The sequence below is a fragment of the Grus americana genome, chromosome 3 (genome assembly GCF_028858705.1).
Source record: "Grus americana isolate bGruAme1 chromosome 3, bGruAme1.mat, whole genome shotgun sequence".
Classification (NCBI taxonomy): Eukaryota; Metazoa; Chordata; class Aves; order Gruiformes; family Gruidae; genus Grus; species Grus americana.
This window is the reverse complement of record NC_072854.1, coordinates 57,574,176-57,592,650: the sequence shown is the minus strand read 5'-3', so window position 1 is coordinate 57,592,650 and position 18,475 is coordinate 57,574,176. Positions and strand designations below refer to the sequence as shown.

General features: G+C 36.6%; 1 protein-coding gene across 22 annotated transcripts in view; it reads left to right on the top strand.

Moving 5' to 3' along the window:
* TRDN (triadin) overlaps positions 1-18,475 on the top strand; it is a 246,075-nt gene that overhangs the window by 44,567 nt on the left and 183,033 nt on the right. For 14 of the 22 annotated variants that reach the window (XM_054820908.1, XM_054820900.1, XM_054820901.1 and 11 more), the window contains 3 exons: positions 1,692-1,733; positions 8,489-8,626; positions 10,447-10,473. In XM_054820908.1, the coding sequence (XP_054676883.1) occupies positions 1,692-1,733; positions 8,489-8,626; positions 10,447-10,473 (207 nt within the window). The remainder of the gene's footprint in view (positions 1-1,691; positions 1,734-8,488; positions 8,627-10,446; positions 10,474-18,475) is intronic. The other 8 variants (XM_054820910.1, XM_054820904.1, XM_054820913.1 and 5 more) reach the window with 3 other exon arrangements.

The window sequence follows — 18,475 nt, the reverse complement described above, 5'->3', positions numbered from 1 at the left end:
AAAAACATAAAAAGGTGAAGAACAAGACTCCAAACAACTTGTACTGTATAATTCACACACAGACATTTGTTTTCCCAGGTTCCTGCATGATAAAACTGTAAGGTGCAAAAGCTGTTAGGTGCACAGTGTTTGTTTCATCATTAAGAGAAGTGGAAGTCAGCAAAATACAGCTATTCTCCTGGGGTTTTTTTTTTGGTTGGTTGGGGTTTTTTTGGTTGGGTGGGCTTTGGTTTTTTTGTTGTTTTGGTTTGGTTTGGGTTTTTTTGTGAGATCATTATTAGGAATATATACATCCATCTTCCTCTGGGAATGTTATCATGGTGTAGTCATTCTGTTGGGCTCATGTTCACTGGAACCTTTTAAGAACTGCAAACGAATGTACTTCTATTTACTCTTGTATTTTGTGCCCGTATATGCACCAGTTTTAAAACTGATAATAACTTTGCACTTATTCAGGAAAAATAATTAACTTCTGGCTTAGTTTAAAGCACCAGCAAACTTAATGGAACAAATAATTTCGTCTCTTGGTGCAAGAGGTGTTTCACAGTCTCATCAAATTTAAATAATTGGTAAAAGCTTTTCCATGCATGCAAAACCCTGGAGAAATCTCCCACAGAACAAAGGAGTGGGATGTAAGAAAAGGTGTTGGCCCTTGCTGTGCTCACCTTGGAACTTATCAAAACAGTGCTATAGTCTGTTGAAATAGAGTTTTTACTGTGTTTACAGGTGTCAGTTCAGAGTACAAGTAAACAGCTTATGCATTTCAAAGTTCTTAATGAAATTCTTAATTGAGTTACATGGGACTTCCACTAATGTACCCAAAATCTACAAAATAAAATAATAATAAAAATAAAAACAATAAAAACAATTAAAGGGATTTAAACCCAATTCCAGTTTAAAGAAGGGCTGCCTAGATGGCAACTTATTTCCCCTGTTTTACTCTGCGGTAAATCTTACAGCTGAGTTATAACCCCTAGAAAATGAGTTTATACTGGAAAGAATGACAGTCTATGAAGTACTGCAGTGTTGCAAGTACTGTGTTTGTCCCAAATGGTCTAGTATATACAAGATGATAAATTCCTATAGATCAAATTTCATGAGGTCATTAAGTTGAAAATACGAAATTTCAGAAACTAACTTAATGAATAGGGAAGAATCTAAGAAAAGAAATATCTTGCATGCTTAAATGCACTTCATGGGATACAAAACACAAACTAAAATTCTGGCCCATAAGAGTATCGGTGAAATTTTTAATTTTAAACAAACAAACAACCTCAGTAATTTATTTCAGTAACAATTGCAGTAATGTAATTCTTTGGTTATTTGCTGTTGAAGAAATCAAAATACTTCAACTAGAAACAACTATGTGTAATATATTCTTTTCAGCAATAGAATATGTTTGTAACTTGTGAAAATACCTGTGCCTTATTTAACCATGTTTTTATATTGCTCTGATTCGTACTGTATTATCTCACATCTACAGCGTATTGTTTTTCTTTTTAATGAACTCCAATTTCTGCTTCATAACAGCAGCCCCACAGAGATGAAATAACTCCTCACTTCACTCCGTAACTGCTTCCTTTAGTCAAGCGACAGCTGGGGATGTTCATTATCGCTAATGGTGTTTCTTCCTTTTTTTTTTTTTTTTTCATTGGCCTTTCTGGGGTTCATCCTGTTGCCATCCACTATAGCCACCTATTCACAACATTGCGATGATCCCTGTTTACCGCCTGGTAAAGACGTTCTGCCTGCAGTGTTCTGAATACGCGCGTGCGGTCTGCTGGCCGGAGATAACAAAGCATGGGCACGAGCAGAGTGCCAGGACGCGGCAGCACTGCTTCTCTGCTAACCCCCAAATCTGGCTGGCTGGGACTGCAAAGTTCATTGCAATAGCCTCCGCCCAATTTTCACATCATGCTTGAAATAGATCTGTCAGCGAAGAGATGCCCTCAGTCAGGAGATTCCCAGGAAATGGTGGCGAGCTGAGGGATACTCATTTTACCCTCATAAACGCCCTTTAAAAATGCCATTGTACAACTATTTAACAGCACTGCCTTTTTAGTCTGAAGTTAAGATCTGTGTTCTTAGTCAGAGAATTGAATCCTTAAAATGAGAAAAAATAAAGCTTCAAATTATTTAGATAAAATGTGAGGCTGTTTCAGAAAACACCACCTTATTAGGGTCTGATCCATCAAATCGGAAGTCTGTCAGCTGATATCAAATCAAGTCATATAAATTACATGTAAAGCCCACCCTAAACCTACATTCCTGTCCGCTTGTAGGGCTATATCGAAAGTACTTGATACTTTATGACACTTTTAGAATTTCTTTCTAAATTTTCACAAGTGGATTCTAGTTAAAATTACTTTCTTCTCATTTGGTGTAAAAAGCTTTGGTCCACTTTCAGGTGAGGTTTTCTCTATGGACTTGACCTCAATATAATTATCTAAGCCTGATATTGGAAAGAGTCAGAGAAGATTTATACTGCAGTCTGTAATCTTCGTATTTACAATTTAATTACCTATAAAATGAAAATTACTGGGTAATGTTCAGTCTGAGTTTTATTTGGCATTGGTTTTATACTTATAATTCAACATACTTATAATACAAAATTAAATTGTTATTTTTATACTTATAATTCAATGATACCCACCAGAGTTTGTCCTGAAGCTTACTGCTGTAAGCATGACAAAAATGTTAGTCTATGAAATAGGACAATAAGACCTAAGGACACCTAAGCTGACAAACTGGAATTTTAATAATGGAAGACTTTATGTGTGTATCGAGTTCTATATGTTAGATACTACTCTTCAGAAGACCACAGAGTAGAAATCTACTAATAATAACAAACTTTGAAATATATAAACTTTCAAATTAAAATGCAGGTGTGTCTAGATTTATAAGACAATATTTTACTAAAACTAGGATATGTTTTATTATCACAAACTAGCATTAGGCTTTTGTATTTTATCAAACATGACAGAATTCTCTGTCTTCATCAGCTGTACCTTGTCAGTATCAATGAATTAGGTTATATCTCATAGATCAATCTTTACACCAGATAATTACCATCATTTGTAATTTAATTGCATTCAATTCACTAGAGTCAAAATATGTAATTGATGAAAATCCAACAATTATTAAGTAATGCAGTACAATTCATTAAAAAACCCAACCTTTAAAATAGGTCGAACTCTGAATATGTATTTAACTATTTGACAAGCGAAAAAGATTGATAGGAGACTGCATTCCTGGCAGAGTTATTAAGACTGGAATAATGACTGAAGTGATTTGCAAGATAAATCAATTAGTCACTTTTTGTTGTGCACTTCACAGGAATAAATGACACAGACCATGAAACATAACCAAATTTGCTTGAGGCGCTACAACAAATCATACCATGTGATTAATCAATTCCTGTTTCCAAAAGCCACTGTTAAAGGACCCATTATCAGTCCTGATGAAAAAAACATGTCTTCTGTTTACAAAATACCACAACTTTACTGAAGCTGAAATGACTTTGTCACTTTACGAAAATTATCTTCCGTCCCAAGAACGTACCTAATGCTGATTGAAGGACTTTGGAAGTCCATTATTGGTTGATTTCAAAGAGCTGTGTTAAGTGTGAGTTATTAATTACCATTAAATATACAAATTCTATTTTCAAATCAATTGGAGTTAAAATTGTGAGCCAAGGAGAGTTCAAACCTGAAGAAATTAGTCGGTCAGAATTCTTGTTCTCACATTTTGGATCAAATTACTGTTTCTGTACCAGTAATGCTGCAGAGCTACAAAGAATTGTAGCAGGTTAATTTTGATGTAATGATCATGAAAGCCAGTTTCAAAATATATGGGGAGTTTTCAGAAGTATTTTATACCTACAACACGCCTGAAATTATTCCTTAAAGAATTATTTTGACCAAATTTGCATATGTTTAGTAAAAAAAATCTAAAGAAACTTCAAAATTTTCTTGCAGATATCTACAACAGGTAACAAGCATTCTCCAACCAAATTCAGTTGAGTTTTCCTACAGGAAGGTTTTGTTGAAATTACTATACAAAGTCGTCCAATATGACTGGGATTCTTTCTCTGTCAGCTTTAACTCTTCCAAATTTCAACACTTTTCTAGAAAGTTCTGGAATTAAAATTTTGAAGTTCCCACTGGAAAAAAAAAAAAAAAAAGGCAAAACTGTTAATTATTCTGATAGCAGTGAAAGTGCCATCACAAGTAGAGCTGAACTTTTACTGAACTCAAAAACATCTCTTCTACTGTACTAAGTAATAAAAGGCTGTGACAAAACAAAATGTTACAGCAAAGCATTGCTGGTGGTACCAGTGCTGTTTTGGAATGCAAGTAATTTATCGAGGTGAACAGTCATATTGAACTGGAATTAATTATGAATGTTAAGTTACAAATCTAAGTGCTTAGCCAAAGTTAAACAATGACAAGGAAGATTTAAATATGAAACAGTACCACCTATAGAATCCATGTCACACACCTCAATCATAAGGTGTCATGAAAATAAGATGTCATGTCCATGCTAATTTTTCAGGCTTTCTTTCCTTCCTAGTCAATAGAAAGGGATTGGCATCTTTGGAAATTAATTCATATAGCCCTAAAAAAGATGTCAGAGGAAAGCAAGAGACTTGCCTTCTGAAGGTCACAATATGTCTTTCTGCATTGTCTTTTGAGGGAGTCTAGAAACCACCAGGGATTCAACACCTGGCTTTCAGGTACATTTGGTTAGATAGGATAATCTGAATTTAAGATGTGATTAAATTAAATTACATACTGTCAACAAAAAGTCTTCAATATTAATTGCATGTTTCATCCCTGAGCTTAACCTGCTGAGTAACCATTTGCTTCCTTTCCCCTCCTTCCTCCTTTGACAGACATTTAGCATTTTTCTACTTTATTATCTAAGGGGAACAATTGGCTCAGTCCCTGTTTACAAGTTCAGCAAAAGATAGAACTTCACAGCCTGTATCTGTCTGAGAAATACTCTGTATTCATAAACACTCTTCCCAGTTTAAATTCAAGATCTTGCCCCTGCTACTCCCAGCCCAATACATGCTATATATTATATATTATATAATATATCATATACTAATTATAGTTTATAGTTATAGATTAGTTCTAAATTATTTATTACATACTACATAACATATGGTAGCAAGAGAAGTATATTGTGAGCTTAGTTTTAAAATTGTGTTCTAAGGTCTCCCAAGAAAGGAAAAGTCGGACAGAGGACAGCTTATCCAGTCTGAATGTGTTGAATCCAAGACTATTCTGAAAACATTCATCATACTGTACCCTTGCTGAAATCTGTAAAAAAAAAAAATCTAAATTATATCACAGTATCAAGCTCTAAGTTTGTTATGAAAATCTGCGTTCTCTCAGCTTCACTTTTGAAGCATGAGTATGCAAATCCTCTGGAAATGGTTATCTTTCTTTGCATGTGTGTGAGGCCAACAGTGTCTTTCTCTCTCCTTGTTACCCCCTGAATTGTTTTATTTCCTTTGTTTCTTGTGTGTTTTGTTCTACTAGGAAAAGAACCTGCTATTGTCAAAGTTGTGGGGAGAGCTAAAAGCGTGGATTTGATCAGTAGCAATTTTCACTTCAGCATTACCTGGGGTGGTGGTGTTAAGCATTTTAGGACACATCGTGACTGTTAGCACTAATTTTTAAAAATGTAGGAAATGCAGCAAAAATTAAACAGAAGATCTATGCACAAGGAGACAGATTTCCAGACCTGTGTCACTTGCATCAGACTGCAAGTGGATCTCACAGTATCTGCTTGTACACAAAATTTAATTTTGCAAATACCATCGAAGTGTCCTCTACACAGCCCCAAACTGATTTTTCTAAACTTTTTATGTTAAAGAGGATTTGCAACTTGGGCCTGTTAGTGTAGGCGTGACTGGAGAATTTCGCCTCTGGACGCTTACAATTTCTAATCCCTTTTCACAGTTCACTATGAAGATGCTGTGAATTAAAGACCAGGATATGATGTTGAGGGCTCTGATTCATCAGCAAAGATGGCTTGCCTTGGGGTGGTTGGAATAATTTCCTCTGCTCTTGATCTTGCTCTTCTCTGAGCATTTCCCTTGCCTGCCCGGGGGGACAGCTCTGCTACCTGTGAAGCAGTTCTTGAACTGCTAGTTGATAGACCAGTATATTAAAATAAATCGACACCAATTCTCCTTCAGTTTACAGCTGTAGTCCCGGCGGCTTTAAAAGCCTGTAGCTGTAAAAGCAACTGAGCCATCCCTAAGCAGCCAGTGGGCAAAGGGGAGGTGGACAGCTGGAGTGGAAATCAAGGCAGCTGTCCGAAGTTAAACCATCCCTGCTTGTGAATCAAAATCTCAGTTATGCCAAGACCCCTCTGGCCTAATTCTCTTAGTCCACTTGGACTCCTTAGCACCTCTAGATTAGAATAAAGTGCAAATAGCATCAGGGGCTGGGTTGCAGATTTACTTTTTAATAGCCTAAATATAGGTGTTCATTCTCCTGATAAACACTTGAGAAGGGCATTTGTGGCAAATCAGTCGAAAAAATAAAATCTCTACATCTCAATGCATGAGGCCAATGCAAATAAATAAATGCCTTATGATGAGCAAAGTAAATATTCCCTGTTATACTAGTTAGTCTTTCTGAATTTTTTTAATCTGTTGCAAAGTATAACTCACAACAGTACACTAAATGAAGAGATCATGCATATTTATTTGCAATTATGTCATTTCATCATGGCACACAATTAATTTATTTGATGTGCCTGATGTTGTTCAGTAGCATATATCTATATAATATAATCTTAAAAAAAAATTAACCAAAATATTTCTTTGGTCTACATTATTAATAAGCATATGCCAAATAATAGAAAATCAGTCTGGTCTTTTCTGTTTTGGATTAATTAATTAGAAATAAAAGGAGTTATGTAGTGATACATTTATATTTCAAATAAAGTTACTTGTATATTGCATTCCAGCACTTTTAGAAAGTAACCGTTCATACTGCTGCCATCAAAGAAATTGCTTCAAGCCTGCACTTTGCCTGTCTTTGTAACCTGCAAGTCCATGTGAGACTACTTCTGATTACTGCTAAGATTTGGCTTGTGAGTCAGAACACTGCAACCAGAAGCAGTTCCGAAGAGACTCGTGTTTAACTTCCTATTGAAACATTTGCATACAGAAAGATAGTGGTAAACAGAGATACAGTTCCCATCTTGATACTGTTAAATTCAGTGTATATGTATATAACTTCTAGGAACAAGACTAGGCCAACGACTCAAAACGTATTTGTGATCTACCTTTGATTGTCTACATGTGTGGGAAGCCTTCACAGAGAGGAGGGTGATCATTCAGTCTGCCATTTCAAGTACAGTGTACAGTAACATAGACTGAATAACAGTTGTCCCTCTTCCTAAGCAGTGCTTGATACAGATTTCGAGAGAATAAAAGTTTGCTGGACAGAAAGGTCGGAAGAAATACTCTGTCAGAGGCTGGAAAGTTCCTCTGAAATGCTATGTCAGCATAAACAGGGCAGGGAGAAATTTGGTGAAATCACAATTGGAAAAGCCTTGAAGGATATACTTGTATTACCCACTGATGGTTGCTCTCCCTGGGTGTGGATCGAGTGGGGAGCAGGGGCCTCGCTTCCATTAAAGGTCCCAGGAAGGTGGAGTGCATTAAACCACACAGCTTCCTTGTTTGCCAGCTTACGTGCCTACAGGAGCAGTAAGACCAGAACCAGTTAAGTATGCAGATGTTCACGAGCGCATGTGAAAGAAACTCTGGAAAAGTTGTAAGAAAAGAACGAGACACACAGGAGCGTGTGTTTGGAAGTAGCTGTCTCTGTGTCGCAATTTGGATTTTACATTCCCTTTCATTCCAGACTCAGGTTTATTCTGGCCAAGTCTACATGGCTTCCTTCTTCCCATCCTTTACATGTACTCCATGGCACCGATATGACCTGTTTGTGTGGTGAAGCTAGGACTCAACAATTTCCTCATCCAGGACTTGTGTAAAGCAGGGAGTTTAAGGGGAGATATGACATAAGGAGTGGGACACAGATGGCAGTGAATCCTAAATAGGCATCAAGAGGCAGAGGACCTGGGCCAGGAAAAAAAACTGGGCTGCAAGGCAGAGATTATCTGAAAGGATGAATATTAGGTAGAATCCAATCTATATTTTCCTTAACCCAACCAAACTTCAAAAGAAGAGCCAGAACTTGGAGCGCAGACAAAATTATCCACTGGGTCCTGAATCATTCTGCTAACGGCAAGTACAGTAGGATCGAAGTTTATGCCAGTCTTTCACAGGAAGGAGAGCTGTCCTCAAACCCTTGAATAATAAAAATTAACATTCACAATCTTTGTTTCTGTTAAAGGAGGTAGTATAATTAGTCCTGTATAAAATGAAGATTGACTTTAATCACTGAAGGAGTATTTTTTTTCAAACCACTTTTGTTTTAAACTCTGCACTCAGGAAGATCTGTTAACAAGCTCAGCACAGAACCACTGAGAATCATTCATGAGGCATTGGAAGAATCCACTGATTGGCTTTATGGCTTTATTTCTTTACTGTCTGACATCGTATGGAGTGATGATGATGACAGTGATGAAGGTATTTGTAATGTAAAGACTTCTGTAACTGCTCTAACTGCTGGTTTACATGCATCATGTTGGCTTACTCAGATTTTAACCTCACAGACAAGAAGGTCAAACAAAATGAAAAGTGAACGTTGCTGTTAATAAAGCATCCACTGGCTATTCCAATCAGTAAATTGTTAGCTTTCATCTCGTGTTTAATGTACCATTACAGAAAAGCTGTCAGAATTAAATATTACCATTAGTACATCTTGAAGTAAAGAGCACTAATTTATACAAGACTTCAAAGCCACAACCAAAATATGCATCAGGATATTGCTTTAGAGAACGGAAATAGCTATTTTCTTTTAATCAGTAAGAATCTAAAGAACTGTGGTAAATATACAAGATAAACCAAGAAACTTAGAACTTTTTCATTTGGTATATTGATGACAGGACAATATTTTTGGGGGAAAAAAAAAAGAAAGAAAAAATAGCATTTTGGCTGAACAAAGAGGATTTTGGATGGCATATTGCAAATAATTCAGTTTACTAGAAATTATGGTTCTGTCATTATAGTAACATTCTTCATCTGACATCATCTGATAAATGAAAGTAAATTGCTAACATTTCAAGTTTGGAAATAACTGTCCTTTTGTTATAAAAAAAGTAGTTCCCTGGTATGAGCAGAGCAGTAGTGGATCATCATGTCACACCGTATTGGTCATTTTGACAAGCAACGAGTGTAGGAGTGACATCTTCATTTCACGGTTGTTTATTTTATATTCTATTTGGCTATACCAGAATATAATTAAAAAGCAACATGTACTGAAACTGACTTCTACCCGTTTATTCAAAAACGTGAGATATCATCAAATTTCTACCTTTTAAATTTGTGCATGAGCTTTTTATATTAGCACCATACACGAATACTAATAGATAGGCTGCTACACGTGAGTCTGTGAACTGGGCATCCTATTCTGAGATATGATTTACAACTAGGAGAAAGCCAATCTCTCACAGGGTTGAGAAACAGAAAAGGTGAAATATGGAGAGCTTGTTAAAATTTGAAAAGTGTTCATTTTTACCATTTCATAGCTCCCAAAGGGCCTGCAAGCTTTCAAATACTTGAGTGGATAAGTGTTAATGCAAGTAGGAAAGGTCATAAAGTACCTGACATACAAAAATTCACCATCTGAATGCTTACTAAGTGTTTGGAAACTTCAGTCCCAGTCTTTGGCCCAAGTGCAATTTCATCAGTACCTACTAAGTAGTATGAAAAGGCAGTAGGCAACTTACTGCATTATAACATAAAACATAAGTGCATGTGAATTCCCTGCCCGTTGTGCACTGCAGCGCACTCACCACGATCGTCCAGGCTCAATCCTTTAAATTCCATGTCCCACATGGATGTGCAGTGACACAAGGCAGCAATCAAATGTTCATGATTCCACAGAAGTTGAGTATTTTTTGCCTTGGATTTCACCGAAGTGTTGCTAGATTTACAATCTTGCTAACCTGCATAAACATTTTATTATTTGGAGTTAAAATAGAACCACTGGGCCTTTCCTTAAAACATGGAAGCATGCATAACATCAGAAGCACAAACACAGATTTGGACGTTTCCTTGGTTACTACTGCACATTGAATTTATCTACCCCAGACCCAGGAAAACTTCTATGGTAAAGAGAGATGTGTTATGAAAAATCCAAAATCTCAGAATAGAGTGCTTGCCATTTAGCATATAAAGAATAGATTTTAAAAAAAAAAAATAAATGAACCAATGTGAGAAAAAATATGATTTTTTTAAAATTATGATACCTCTTGTCTGACGTCTGTTCTTTTCTCTTGGTTTAGGTGAAGTGGAACCTTCCCTGAAAAAAGGTTGGTCAGCTGCATTACTATAGAGGGCAAATGTTTTGTAACCATTTTAAGAATTAACTGGTATATCTGTGATACTGATTAGTTACATGTCAGTCTACTAACAATGTAAGTTGTTCTTTAACAAAATCATTAAATAAGAAACTCGAGTAATAATACTTGCTGTACTGTTTGCGGGTCTGTGAGAATTCTTGACTGTTTCATTATTATCCAGAAAATCTGAAAAATGTTCCTAAAAAACCAATACACTTACAGAAATAATATAATCCTTACCCTTGCCCTGTATGTGGGACTCCTATTAATGGCAATATGAATTACGTGTATGTCTGGAGAGAAATCGTATTTAGGAATAATAATATAGAAAGACTATTTAGTGAGAAATAATTGTGAGGTGTTGTAAAAGCATTTTACCTTGTGCCAATGCAGAACCCTAAAATAAGGACTATTTCTGAATCTTCTGAAAAAAATTACTTAGTTATTGAATTTTTAGAGCAGACAAGTGAAGCAAGTAGGATTTATAATATAAATCTTTTTAGACATGAAAATTGTCATGCTGAAACATAAAACTTAAGTTCAACTTCTATTAAATCAAAATGAAAATGTATTAGAAGGCTTAAGATATTGGTGATAGGATGTAAAGCTTTTCAGAACTAGGGTGTGCTTTTTTTTTTTTCCAAATTGAGCGCAGCTTGATAATAACTGGATGTGTAACCAGCCCTATGTGATCTGAATTTGGTATCCATCAAAATCTCAATAGGTAAATGCCCATCTTGAAGAATCTATCACCCCAATTGGTGCTGAGATTACAATCCAGTTTTCTCTGAAGTTAATTGGAATTGCATCAGGCTTCTATTTAATGACACATTTTGTCAGTCTCAATAGGACATCCAAGGAATGAATAGGCTTGAAGACCAGGACTGTTCATCTTTGTATGGATGATCCTTCATGTTAGGACTGAAGAAAACTTATAGACAGTTTAGGAAAACATTCCATCTTTTTACTCCATTGGTAAGAGTCTCAAAAGGGCTCAGCATTGCCCTGTCTTTTCTCTCAAAGAGAGAAATGCATTGTTAGTTTTACAGCAGGTGCAAAGAGTCTGAAGCTGTAGCACGTTGCTGGCAGGGACACCAGGTGCATGGTTGGAAGGTGTCTACTCACCATGGGCCAGTGTAGCTGACCAGGTTGGGAGTACTGTGGAGGTACTTCACGACTGGGAAGGCTTAATCTATAAAAACATTATGGACAACAACATGCTCATCATTGCAATGCCTGCTTCTTTGGAAAATAGTGACATATTCATACCTTACACTTTGTATTGGGACACTAGGTTGTAGAAATAGAATACAAAGAAGCCTTCAAAATGAACTGGAAGCTGTTTAAATTTGTCAGTTGGAAGGGATGAGATGATTGATTAAGCCTAAAAGTCCTCTGTCCAAGGAAATGAGTATCTAACTGCCAGCTTGAAATATTATTCTCAGTATTCAAAGGTCACAACCCTGCTCTGGAGAAAAATGTCTGAGAAAGTCTGTCTTTGGGGTGAGGGTAATGGTCAAGGAGTTGGTGATTCCTCTGGAGCTGGTATCTTACAGGATAACTCATACATACAGTTGTGAAAGGACCCAAATCCAAACATGCTTCATCTGCCTGACCTATAAAACAGATTTTGAGTGAGATTTTCCACTTCCTGGATGTGTGGTCAAGATCTTTCCACTCCATCTTTCAGAGGATAAGGAGTCCCATCCTTGACTACTACAACAAACTGTTTCTTGACTAAGACTGATGAAGAAAGTGGTCTAAGACCCTTTATGGGTACAGGCTTAAGCTTTCACACAGCAACATCCTCAAATAACTTGTTGCCATCTCCAGATGACTGGAGGTCTCCATTTCATCCTGGCATCTAGAATCCAACCTTGATTATACTTGGTTTTGTCACCTCTTTTTCTGGGCTACAGAAATACAACCTATGTACCCTGGAGCCACCAGTCCCTTAGAAAGGCCAGTGCAGAGTATTGCACATGTCTGCTCAGTGTCCGGCAGCTGTGAGCTCCTCAGAGCTGTTACTGTCTCTCTTTGCAGACTCCTCTTAAAATTGTGTAAACATCAAGGAGCTGAATTGCCTGGGTCTAAGCCCAAATAGAAGCTTTCCGAGAGCTCTGTGATAAAGTCTAGAGTCAGCAGCTTTTCTGCTTAGGCACAGTGAAATTCACTCCAGTCTGCTCCTCTGAGCACGAGGTGCACATCTCTTTGAATAGCTTTTCCTAACCAGTGTGTGCTGTCATGTCTACGGTCCGGAAATAAGAGTTCCAGAAGAAAAGCTTTCTAAAACAAAACAAGACATTACATCCGTGATTTTTCCATGTGACTGCTGCTTAGGACTGGAACCAAAGGAGGACCAGCTATACAAATTTGGAGACTTTTCAGGTATCAAAATGTTAGCAGTTAGATCCACAAAAACAGAACCAAATTTTTAGGCTATGGAGTAGTCTCTGCTTTCATTTAAAGGATTGTTTCTGCATCAAAGTCCCTTCCACTCTGTACAGCACTGTTATCTATAGCTTTGTGAATCATCCTTCCTCAGGTGGCTCTTCTTATGCTTCTGGCATTTGAACATCCTAAACAAAAAAATGACCCAATGAGATTGTACTGTACAATACTACCGTCTCCAGATGAGCAGTTTGAATTTTTGCACATATTTGCAGAAAACCTTTCTCAAATTTCACCCTGGAAATATGCATTATGATTGCTATGCCTGATTTTTAAGTATTTGTATTGGATCTAACCCACAGTTATTGTGGTATTCATGAATAGGCTGAGAGTTTTTGAAAAATCTCCATACCTATTTTTTGGTGTATGATCAAGCCTTCAATCTTTTGCTTTGTTGTCTAGCTGTTTTTATGAATGCTAAAATATTAGGACAAAATTTACTTTAGAGTGGAATATAGTAACTGTAAAAATAAGAAGATTGCTAGTACCACAATACAATCACATACTGAATAAAATTCAAGGGGAGTGGTAAGGACATTGTGTAGTAACGAAGGAAGCAGAGAAAAATGTAATGATAATTAAGAGCCGAAAGAAAGGAAAGATCACCTTCCTAGAGATGTAAATTGAAAGCAAAGATAATAAAAGTACAATTATGACATTGGCCTTGCACATGCAACAGGATATATCAGTTTCAGAATTCTTTAGAAAGGATGAAAATGCTTGCCAAGTGCCTTTTGTATTGCAATTATTTTTGCCAGTCCAAGCCTTATCACTAATATTTATCTTTGATAATTGGAAAAGAGTGAACATTTGATATTGTCCAGAAAAAAGAAAAAAAAAAGTGTTCTTCAGTGGAGGCAATGAAAGATTATTCTGTAGAGGACTTTGCAGTCTTTAACAATGCATATTTTCAACATGCTGAAACTACAGAGCATTTTCACAAAAGATATTGAGAAGCCTAATAAAATCATAGTTTCTTGCAGGCTTAATATGTTTTTGGCTTCATTTCTTTCTAGAACAACGGTTATGAAAGATAATCTTGTTCATTTTTTTCAGGGTTAGTTTAACCTTTAGAGGTAAATCCAATTATTTGACAGCTGTATGTTTTGTCATGTTTTGATTCTTTTTGCTAGAAATTATTGTTATAGGAAAAGAGAGAAATATTTATTATTTTTTGGTGGACATTACTGGCATCAGTTGTGAGTTTGGAGGAGAGTTGAGAAACCTAGTGTACAAAATTGAAAACAATGATCGGTAAAATATAGGCAAGTGCAGATACTTCAGCATTGTCATCCATGGCTAAAAAAGTCATTATTAAACTGTTCTGGAACTTCACTCCAGTTTGCATATGGGTAACTGAAAATTTAAAATCTGAATATGGCTTCCTCATTTAGCTAGCCAGGGTATGCCTGACAGCTGTGCACATGCAGCAGTGGGTTTTGTATGCTCAAGTAGCATCATCTTCTGCTTGAAAACAAGTGATGCATTCTGCCTTGGAAACATGAATTTGGTATATGGTCTTAGGAGACCATAAAACAAGAAGCCACAAACAATAGAATTCTCTGTCACAGGTTGCAAGAAACTTTTGTTAATTACAAATAAACTTTTCAGCAAATCACCTTAATTTCTGTTTTCAGTTCAAATGAGAGTAGGGTTGCCTGAGTATTAGGCCGGTTATGAATATGCTGAAGACATACACATCATGCTCTTCTTAAAAGACATGGCAACTTCTAAGGGTACAGTTGGTTACAGTGACTTACCCTCAGTAGCTCTGGCCAAAGTGTTGTTCTCCCAGACCTGACTCTGGACACTCACTCCCATTAACCCCTCAAAGTTAAGACAGAATTTATTCAGCACAAAATATTTGTTTGTTCAGATCTGGATATTAATCTGCACTAATAACAACAAACAAAATGTTCCCAAAAGTAAAGGTTCTCAGACCAGATCATTTCCTACAACTACTTTTTAAGACTGATCATGCAAACATGTACCACAGCTTTGCCTGGGAAAGGGGAGACGTAGGAACAAGCTGCTTAGAGAAGATGGTGGGGGATTTGCTAATTTGGATTTGAAAGTGGTTTTGATATTATGGCCTGTATAAGCCTAAAAAGAACTGGTTTGGGCATTCAGATAGGATAGGGAAAAACATACCGACAAATACTTAAGGTGTTACTCCTGCAATTTATAATGTGTGTCAGATTTTTTTTTAATCTATTAAGTACCTAAGAATGATTATATATGATCAGACTGAAAGTCCAGCGCACCCAGTGGATGGGACAGAAGTCCTTATTGCTGCCCAAGAGTGACCGATGCAAATGCCTCAGGAAGGGTATAAGAACTGCTAAAAATATATTGATAATTTCCCAAAACAGTTCTCCATACTCTAGACAGGGACTCCCTGAGCCATGGTGTCACTGAATTCCACAGGGACACAGTTCTTGTGTGGCTGTAATCCGTCTACCACGTTCCATGAACCCAAGGCTACAGACAGCATGTACATCAACGTTAGGACACAAAACCACCATGGCAGTAAGCTGCTGGAACAAGTTAAGTTTCATAACAAGATTTTGAAGGAGACTTTTTTTTTTCCCCAAATTCCCACATGATTAGTAATTACTCCCACTCAGATATCTGTTATCTTAAAGAAGTCCAGTATACATTAGAAAGTTTGTTTCTTTACTTTCAGCTCAGTATTGTCAAGCAACAACCTTTTCCCACAGTGGAAACACCCTGGGCAGGATTCAGGTGCATAGACATTGCTGACCAGCACCATTTTAGATACCACACGGTATCTGAGATGTAGCACGGGACTGGCAGAAATGACACAGGACCAGTGGGAGAAGTGCACCCTTCTAGGATAGCTGGTGAATACCAGAGTACCTTAGGATGTTTAAAATGCTACCACGTGCCTATTAATATTCTTACATTTAAAATTCTTTACTAAACGGGTTTTCTAAAGTTTAACATAACTGTCATATACATATAAATAACAATTTGTTATTACTATAGTTTATATCAGAAGAATATCTGGAAAAATTCACATTGCTAGCTAACACAGCAACTATATTTCTGGGCAGAATATTGACATTAGTAGTAGATAAAATGGTATTTTATCATTTAGAAGTCCTTTTGTTGTACAGTAAGAAATTTGGAAAAATAAGGAAAACAAGTGGGTTTTCTGTAGGTAATATTCTTATTCAGAAAACAGTTTCCAACCAAAACATGAGAAATGGACTAGAAAAAAGAAATTCCGAGTACCATAGATGCAACTTGAAAACTGAGTTGCCAGTGGTTGTTATATGTGTGTCTTAGAAATTAATTATGAATTTCCATTCATCCCTAAAATATATATCTATTTGCACTGGTAATGCCTTCTGAATTCAGTTTCTTTTATGTTGCCATATGGTAATGTTCTCTTTTCTGTTATTATAGATCGCTCTAAAAGGCTTTCACTGTCTCCCAAGGCTACACTTTACTACAAAGCATTTTGTGTAGCATTGTGTAAAGTACACCCTGTGTTAAAAGATGAAAATCATTGATTTATTTAATTCTCAGATGTTAAACTGCTTTTCCAGATATGTATTTTTTTGCATTTTGCATTTTTGTGGCATCCATTTCTGTTATTAATATTCTTTTAAAAATCTCATCTCATTTTACTTACTCTGATCAATACAGTAATAGCATATCCACTATAAAATAACATTTTTTAACGTAAAGAAAATGTTTTCCATATTATCCAGATGAAACAAAATTATATAGCACTAGGGAATAGGGATGTTCAATTATAGTTCTTTTGCCCATTGAAGAATAGTGATTGGGTTTCAACTTGAGTTGAAACATTTTAATCCAAACTTGCCAGCTATCTTTTAACAGATACACAGAGAACGTTGAACCACAAGGCTAGTAGGAATCCTGGTCAGAAGTGTAGCAGCACAGAGGTTTGCAGCTGTTTATCCTCTTGAATCAGGGAGAACCTTAAGTGCAGCTGCCTGTGATATCTTGGTGGAAACCTTCATTTGTGCCCCAGCAGTGGAGCACTGGGGAGGTTCTCACTCTAAGAGCAGAGGGGAGTGTTAGGCAGGTGCCCCCCAGATGTTAGGCAGATGTGTTAGGCAGATGCTGGGAGCCTGCTGTGCCTGAGACAGAGCAAATGCCTGACCAGGTAAGTGAGAGGGTTATCCAAAACTCAGTTAAACCCACAACACCAAAACTGGGGGTCCTGCATGTTTGTGAGAGAACTCCAAACCCCTCACAGCTACTGCGGTGCCAAGGAGAGCGTATAGCAAGTGGAGTCCCATGCTCATGACCCACAGAAACAGTATCTCTCTTCTGCATGCCAGGCCCCTAAAAAAAAGAAAGAAAAAAAAAAGTATCAATTAGATCTAGAAGTGATTAAATTTATAGGATAAATATATGCAGACTTACACATTAAGGTAGGATCTGCAGAGTTGACATTTTTTAAAGCTGAGCAGAGGAGCTGTGGTTAGTCTTGTGATTTCTTTATTCTATTTTTTCCTTCTTTCATGAAAAAGAACCCTATTGAATAGATTTATATGGGAAAAGATTTCTTTGATGATAATCAAGATTAGCGATTTTATGTATTACTGTATATATCATTTTGCTCTATTTAGAGGTCTACAATTTTTGTCTGCATTTTGTCTGCATAAAATTACATTCAATTAAATGCAGACACTGATAAAATTGATTATGAAAAACATCATTTAAAGCTGGTCCAATAACATCTTTGCAGGCCAGAATCCATAAGGAGAAACATGTCACGAAAATTTTACTTTCCACACAAAAAAAAAAAAAAAAGAAAAACCTGGGTTTGATCACATGGCTCTATATCTGATTCATTTAGGTTGAGGGGGGGGTTTTGGTTATTTTTTGTTAATCAAAGTGTAATTAGCGTTCCTTTTACATTTCAGAACCATGCTAAAGAACTGCAGTCTGGGAATGCAAAAACCAGTCTTAACATATTTGTATAACTGGAATAAAAATTACTTGCATGTAAAAATGTTTAGGGTTGAAGATCTTTCAATATCTTCCACTTTTAATTCATTCAAAAGCCCGGGCATTAAAATTCCTCCATATCAAACAGTTTGCGTATGGTCTTCCTGAAGGAAGTCAGTGCTGTTTACAGGGTAGTTAGTCAAAGGTAATTGCAAGTACTCTCCTCCCCTTAGAAACCTTTCTGTTAAGATATTGATTTTCTGCTGCAAATGGAAACCTTACCAGAAGGAAAAGTAAACCCAAAACATAAAATCAGTCAGGCTTTAGACAGAAGAGAAAAGAAATTATTGCGCACTGTGTCAAGTTCCATTTGCCTTGGTAAACTGAGGCTTTCAAGCTGCAATTAGCCACAACCATTTCCTTTTTTTAGGTGAAGGATGTAGTACAACTTTTGGGTTTATGTCAAAGAACTTAAAAGAACTCTGTAACAGTTTCTATGTTTACAGCTAGTTCTTCAGCCTGGGGGACTTCTGTCAAACTTTCCCTCTCATCTCAGCTTTTCAGGAAA